Source organism: Ips typographus, linkage group LG2 (assembly GCF_016097725.1).
Source record: "Ips typographus isolate SLU linkage group LG2, UJ_Ityp_2.0, whole genome shotgun sequence".
NCBI lineage: Eukaryota > Metazoa > Arthropoda > Insecta > Coleoptera > Curculionidae > Ips > Ips typographus.
Window position 1 is genome coordinate 7,719,889 of NC_138423.1, and position 7,846 is coordinate 7,727,734.

The 7,846-nt window shown below is 34.9% G+C and overlaps 1 protein-coding gene across 3 annotated transcripts in view; it reads left to right on the forward strand.

Moving 5' to 3' along the window:
* PolE1 (DNA polymerase epsilon catalytic subunit 1) overlaps positions 1-4,755 on the forward strand; it is a 69,573-nt gene extending 64,818 nt beyond the window's left edge. For 2 of the 3 annotated variants that reach the window (XM_081974431.1, XM_081974432.1), the window contains 2 exons: positions 4,314-4,474; positions 4,530-4,755. In XM_081974431.1, the coding sequence (XP_081830557.1) occupies positions 4,314-4,474; positions 4,530-4,697 (329 nt within the window). In that variant the 3' untranslated portion in view covers positions 4,698-4,755. Of the gene's footprint in view, positions 1-4,313; positions 4,475-4,529 lie in introns of those variants that run through there. The other variant, XM_081974433.1, reaches the window with a different exon arrangement.
* The last annotated feature ends 3,091 nt before the right edge of the window (positions 4,756-7,846 follow it).

Below are 7,846 nucleotides of genomic sequence, written 5' to 3' on the forward strand. Positions count from 1 at the left end.
TGAAACAGTGTCTAGAACCTTTAAAATGTTCCTGAAACAGGTTAGTGGCTCCCAAAAGCTTTTAGAGCACTCTAAATACAACTTCCATATGCTCTTCAACTAGTCTAAAAGCTTTCAAATCAGTCTAAAGCCATCTGTATGATTCTAGAGCAGTTTAAAAGCTTTCAACAATTTTTAGGACTGTCTAAGAGTTCCCAAATGCCTGTAAAACAGTCCAGAATCTTTAATATGCTCTTTAAGCTATCCAAAAACCTACCAACTGTTCCTGAAATAATCTAAAAAGGTTTCAGAAGCTTCCAAAACACTATAGAAACTCCAACAGCTTCCAGAAGAGTGTCTAGAACTTTCCAAATGCTCCTGAATTAGCTTAGAAGCTTCCAAATGCGTTAAAACAGTTTAAAACTTCCAAATGCACTTCAAAGAGTCTAGAAGCACCCAAAAGCTTCTGAAACAGTGTCTAGAACCTTTCAAATGTTCCTGAAACGGGTTAGAAGCTTCCAAAAGCTTTTAGAGCACTCTAAATACAGCTTCCATATGCTCTTCAACTAGTCTAAAAGCTTGCAAATCAGTCTAAAGCCATCTGTATGATTCTAGAGCAGTTTAAAAGTTTTGAACAATTTTTAGGACTGTCTAAGAGTTCCCAAATGCCTGTAAAACAGTCCAGAATCTTTAATATGCTCTTTAAGCTGTCCAAAAACCTACCAACTGTTCCTGAAATAGTCTAAAAAGGTTTCAGAAGCTTCCAAAACACTATAGAAACTCCAAAAGCTTCCAGAAGAGTGTCCAGAACTTTCCAAATGGTCCTGAATCAGCTTAGAAGCCACCAAATGCGTTAAAACAGTTTAAAACTTCCAAATGCACTTCAAAGAGTCTAGAAGCACTCAAAAGCCTCTGAAACAGTGTCTAGAACCTTTCAAATGTTCCTGAAACAGGTTAGAAGCTTCCAAAAGCTTTTAGAGCACTCTAAATACAGCTTCCATATGCTCTTCAACTAGTCTAAAAGCTTGCAAATCAGTCTAAAGCCATCTGTATGATTCTAGAGCAGTTTAAAAGTTTTGAACAATTTTTAGGACTGTCTAAGAGTTCCCAAATGCCTGTAAAACACTCCAGAATCTTTAATATGCTCTTTAAGCTGTCCAAAAACGTACCAACTGTTCCTGAAATAGTCTAAAAAGATTTCAGAAGCTTCCAAAACACTATAGAAACTCCAAAAGCTTCCAGAAGAGTGTCTAGAACTTTCCAAATGCTCCTGAATCAGCTTAGAAGCTTCCAAATGCGTTAAAACAGTTTAAAACTTCCAAATGCACTTCAAAGAGTCTAGAAGCACTCAAAAGCCTCTGAAACAGTGTCTAGAACCTTTCAAATGTTCCTGAAACAGGTTAGAAGCTTCCAAAAGCTTTTAGAGCACTCTAAATACAGCTTCCATATGCTCTTCAACTAGTCTAAAAGCTTCTTTCTAGATTCTAGAGCAGTTTAAAAGCTTTCAACAATTTTTAGGATCGTCTAAGAGTTCCCAAATGCCTGTAAAACAGTCCAAAATCTTTAATAAGCTGTCCAAATGTTGCAGAAATAGTTTAAAAAGGTTTCAGAAGCTTCCAAAACATTATAGAAACTCTAAAAGGTTCTAAAAAAGTAAACAGTGTCTAGAAACTTCCAAATGCTGTTAAAACAGCTTAGAAGCTTCTAAAAGCATTTAGAACTGTGTAAAAACTTCCAAAAATTTCTAAAACCGCCTAAGAGTTCCCAAATGTCTCTAAAACAATTCATAACCTTCAATACGCTCTTTAATCTGGCCAAAAACCTACGAAATGAACCTGAAACCCTTCCAGATGGCTTTTAGAACAGTCTAAAACTTTTAAATGTTCTTGAACTAGTCTAGACCCTCTTAAAAGATTTAAAAACAGTCTAAAAGTTTCCGTATGCTTCTAGAGTAGTTTGTGAGAGTCCAAATTTGTACTGAATAATCTAAAAACTTACTACTTTACTCAGGCTAGAAATTACTGTACTAAGACTAAAAATAATCCAAAAGTCTATTTTCAGGACTTTAATTTTTCTACAACTCAAGTTTCTGGCTTAAAACAAGTCTAGAGGTCAATTAAACACTGGTAACAGTTCAAATTAAATTTTCGGACTAATTCAATTCTAAAAATTAGTGTTCAAGACTAATATCGTAGCATTTAGTGCCGAAATTTTTTACTTTCATCACTGAAGAGACTGAAACTTAACTTTTACTATTATAAATAGTTTTAAACTCGATTTTTCAGTCTTAAAGCACCAAAAACAGTCCGAATTTCTTAGAAATGCTCCAATTTTTTGAAGTCAATTTAACAGTGAATAAGAAGCTTGAAATGACATTTTCAAGATTGTGAACAGTGTACAAACTGGATTTCAGGGCTGATAAGTCAAAAGTTTCGTAAAGGGTCTTAAAACTCGATTTTTCAGGCTGGAAACAGCCTTCTCTCTCTCTCCAATGGCGCTACAGCCCAAATTGAGCCTTGGCCTCCTTTATCTTCCGCCTCCAACACTGTCGATTTAACGCCGCTCTCCTCCAGGTTCTGACACCTATCAAGTTTTGCGCGTCTTCTGTCACTCCATCCTCCCATCTTTTCCGTGGTCTCCCTTTTGGTCTTCTGCCCTGCATCCTACTATTGAGGGCCCTTTTTGGTAGTCTTTTATCCGGCATTCTTACTACGTGACCTGCCCATCGTAGCCTCTGTAGTCTGACGAATTCTGAGATAGGTGCCTCCTTGAAAAGTTGGTAGATTTCATGATTATATCTTCTTCTCCATATCTCATTTTCATGTAGTGGCCCAAAGATCCGTCTTAGTATTCTTCTTTCAAACACCTCCAGTTTATTCTGTGATTTCTTTGTCATGACCCATGTCTCGCATCCATAGCATACTATCGGCCTGATGATGATTTTGTATATCCTGATTTTTGATTTTCTGTGTATGATTTTGGAGCGGAATATATGGGACAGAGCGAAGTAGGCTTCGTTTGCCGATATTATTGGATGTTGTATCTCCGATTCCTCTGATCCTCTCCAACACCTAGATATGTAAAGCTCTGGACAGCATCCACGTTATCCTCTACTCTGAGGTAGTTTTTGTTTCCTCTTGTTCTTGCCTGGGTTAGTGTTTTTGTCTTTTTGTGTATTTATTTCAAGTCCGATGTTTCTGGCCTCTCTCTTCAGTTGTGTGTATATTTCTGCCGCCTCTTCCGCTCTGCGGGACATAATATTGATATCATCTGCGTAGGCGGCCAGTTGTACCGATTTGTTTGTTAATAAGTTTGACCTCCCAGCATTTGTTTGTCGTATGACATATTCCAGAGCCAGGGTAAACAGTGTCGGTGCAAATCCGTCGCCCTGTTTTAATCCTTTATTTATTGGGAATATCTCGGTAGTCTGCTTTGTCAAAAACTTGGTGAAGATAGCCTTAGAACTCGATTTTCCAAGCTGAAAACAGTTTTAAAGTTCTAAAAATAGTCCAGAGTTCTATAAGAAAATGGAAAGCCAAGTAAAAAAACTTGAAAAGTTAGTATTCAAGCCAATTTTCTTGAATCTAATGTCAATATCCTGTATCTAAGACTATTTTCAAGACTAAAATATTGAAATGTGTTTTCAAATTATAAAAACTTACTTCAAATGCAAATTTTAAGCTACTCATGTCACTTTTTATTGGTTCAGGGTCACTTTTTGGTGTCTAAGCCAATTTTCAAGGTTTGAATGTATGAATTTGCAGTCAAACATTCTAGAGAAAGTTGTTTTTAAGCCTCTCAAGGGAATTTTCAAGACTAAAGACTTTCAATTTGTGTGAAAACTATGAAAACTGGTTACAAAGTCAATTTTTACCGTTTCAAAGTAAATTTACCGGTTTCTAAGTCAATTTCCAAAATTAAAGTCTTTCAGTTTGTCTGGAAACTATGAAAACTGGCTACAAAGACATGTTTTAAGCTTCTTAAGTCAATTTTCACCGTTTCTAAGACAATTTTTAGGTTGGGTTGGGTTGGTTTTGGCTCTTTAAACATAATAGCTCAATTTTAAGAAGTTTAAACTACTTATTTTTCCAAACTAAACATGAAAAGTAAAAGAAACTGTAATTTTTGATTTAACTCCATGAATACTTGTGCTCCAACGGTCTGACGGTTATGACAAGAAACTGATGAACTTTGAAAGACATTTTTCAGGAAAATGACATAATGCATGTCTACTTAATTTTTGATGGATGAATTATTGACATTTAACACTGGCCCACTCTGTATATTATGAAACACCCTGTATTTAATGGTGTTAATAACGTTGAATTTTGTAGATCTAGGTAGGGATCCGTACAGAACAGAACACTCATGGTATTGTCCAAATTGTGAAGCATCTTACGTAAGCGCCGAAATTGAAACCTTTTTACTGGACACGGTCTCTAGAAAGTTTTTAGCGTACAATTTACAAGATTTGCAATGCAAAAAATGCAATCAGGTAAGTTTCTTCAACTTTACAATAGTACGGATATCAAAAATTGTTTGTTTTACAGATCAAAATGGAAAATCTTATAAAACATTGTCATTGCGCTTCCGATTATCGTTGTTTAATGTCTCGGGGAGACTTTGTTAAATTGTTGGGGACCTTTTTAAAATTAGGGAATCGTTTTTCTATGCCCGCTTTAGCTGAAACTGTTGAGCGGGTTTTAAGTATGGTTTAGGAGTTTTTAACAAAACAAAAATCGTAAAATAGTTGAATAGTAATGGTTATTTTTTTAATTGGGTGGGAGTTTTATTTAATTATTACACCTGCAGTAGATCCTTTTTCAGTTTGAATCACGTTTCAGGTACATTAACACAGCGGTTAAGTCAGTTAAAGGGAAACTTTTACTTCCAACTAAATTGTTAACTTGTGAGTTCAATAAAGGGAAGTTTCCACATTTTATAGATGAAGAAAATGAATTCTATGAATAGGTACCTACAGGGTGATTGGTTACATTTGCTGTTATCCTTATCTGATCAACGATTGACTTTATCGAAAAATGTCAAATATGAAAGTTATAGTCCACAACCTGAAGGTTTTGCAGGATTTACTTTTTAATATACCGGGTGGATCAAAACAGTTATATAACACAAAGTTATGTTTTTTTAAATAAATACCCCATCATAGTATTTCCTCGTCTGATTCCGACTATTATTTGTAATATTTTCTATATTAAACGTTGCCTATTATAACACACCGGCAAAATTAGGGAATCGGTCTTGGGAAATTTGGAACTATAAGCTGGCCAATAAATAGTCCCGATCTAACACCATTGGATACGGTTTTAAAAAATTTCAGACCTCTAACTTGAAACGTTCCTGAGACATTGAGCAAAAAACGAGAGTCAACTTTGACGCCTTCTAGCGGCTAAACGGGGCAACATAACTGTGTCCACTCAACGTTACGTGATAGCCCCATTCATTGGCTTTCTTTTGTTATACGGTGGTTTTATACAGGGCGTTTCAAATAAGCGAGTTATGGACGATTTTCTGGAAAAGTGCACGGAATTTTAGTCTAATTTAGGGATTTTTTAGGCCTACTTTACTAACGGCGACCATTTTGGATTTTGCTCAATCAAAGGGACTTTTTTAACTAATTTCAATCTGTGGAAAAGAAATCTAACGTCCATTTTGCTCTAACTGGCACCGTTTCGAAGATGATTTTGAAATTATGTCAATTTTGACACTTTTTAAGGCGTGGCACCCTTACAAAATGACAAATTACACTTTACGTCATTTTTGTACTATTAACCTGAAGATATTTAGGCAGTTGAAGTAATTTTTAAAAATAAAAAAATTTCTGAAAAAAAATAGAAGGTATCACCCTTGAAATTTCTTGACCGTTCTAGTTTTTAATTTTTCAAGGTCAAACGGTGCATGGTACCAAAAAAGTGTATAGAAGGTAAAAGTTGCACCCCATCGGGGTGCATTTGTGGTAAAAATTTCAAGTCTCTAACCCGAAACGTTCCTGAGATATTGAGCAAAAACTGCAAAAAACAATGCAATTTACTGTTAAAACTGAGTTGTTTGCTGTAAAGTTTGAATTTGACAGTTTTTAATTTGATAGCCCATAACTCTGTTATTTTGACAGTTACAGGGTGGTTCAATATACCAATTTGTCGCCCTTGAAATTCTCTTTTGACCACCCTGTAAAGCGTCTTTACCTAAAACGTCGAATAACTGAGTTATTTACTGTTAAAACTGAGTTGTTTGCTGTAAAGTTTGAATTTGAGAGTTTTTACTTTGATAGTCCATAACTCTGTTATTTTGACAGTTACAGGGTGGTTCAATATACCAATTTGTAGCCGTTGAAATTATCTTTTGACCACCCTCTATAGCGTTTTTACCTAAAAGGTCAAATAACTGAGTTATTTACTGTTAAAACTGTGTGGTTTGCTGTAAAGTTTGAATTTGACAGTTTTCACTTTGACAGCCCATAACTCTGTTATTTTGACAATTACAAGGTGGTTTAATATACCAATTTGTAGCCCTTGAAATTCTCTTTTGACCACCCTCTATAGCGTTTTTACCTAAAAGGTCAAATAACTGAGTTATTTACTGTTAAAACCGAGTTGTTTGCTGTAAAGTTTGAATTTGACAGTTTTTAATTTGATAGCCCATAACTCTGTTATTTTGACAGTTACAGGGTGGTTCAATATACCAATTTGTAGCCCTTGAAATTCTCTTTTGACCATCATGTATAGCGTTTTTACCTAAAACGTCGAATAACTGAGTTATTTACTGTTAAAACTGAGTTGTTTGCTGTAAAGTTTGAATTTGACAGTTTTTACTTTGACAGCCCATAACTCGGTTATATTGACAGTTACAGAGTGGTTCAATATACCAATATTTGTAGCCCTTGAAATTCTCTTTTGACCACCCTGTATAGCGTTTTTACCTAAAACGTCGAATAACTGAGTTATTTACTGTTAAAACTGAGTTGTTTGCTGTAAAGTTTGAATTTGACAGTTTTTACTTTGATAGCCCATAACTCTGTTATTTTGACAGTTACAGGGTGGTTCAATATACCAATTTGTAGCCCTTGAAATTCTCTTTTGACCATCATGTATAGCGTTTTTACCTAAAACGTCGAATAACTGAGTTATTTACTGTTAAAACTGAGTGGTTTGCTGTAAAGTTTGAATTGGACAGTTTTCACTTTGACAGCCCATAACTCTGTTATTTTGACAATTACAAGGTGGTTCACTATACCAATTTGTAGCCCTTGAAATTATCTGTTGACCACCCTCTATAGCGTTTTTACCTAAAAGGTCAAATAACTGAGTCATTTACTGTTAAAACTGAGTTGTTTGTTGTAAAGTTTGAATTTGACAGTTTTTACTTTGATAGCCCATAACTCTGTTATTTTGACAGTTACAGGGTGGTTCAATATACCAATTTGTAGCTCTGGAAATTGTCTTTTGACCACCTTGTATAACATATACAGGGTGTCTAAAAAGTCTGGAATATTGCAAATATCTCGAAAACTGCTGATTTTATTTTTCTCAAAATTTGCGTCTTGTTATAGTAAATAACAGCGCATGACGTGAGGGTGAAATGAGGTTCGCAAGTATACAGGGTCAGTCACAAAGTATACCAACTTTCTTAATTCAAACCTAACACACTGTATATTACTTCAGATTTTAAGAGTACTTATAAAGGCCAATTCAACGATATACGACTTTTATTTTTTTTTTGATTTTTTTTTTGTACCTGCCTATAACAATGATAGGTGTAACAATGACAGCTAACGTCAATATAATGTTAAATTAATTGGCAAATTTTCCTATTACTTAAAATGGTGTTTTTGAGTGAGAAGGAAAAGACT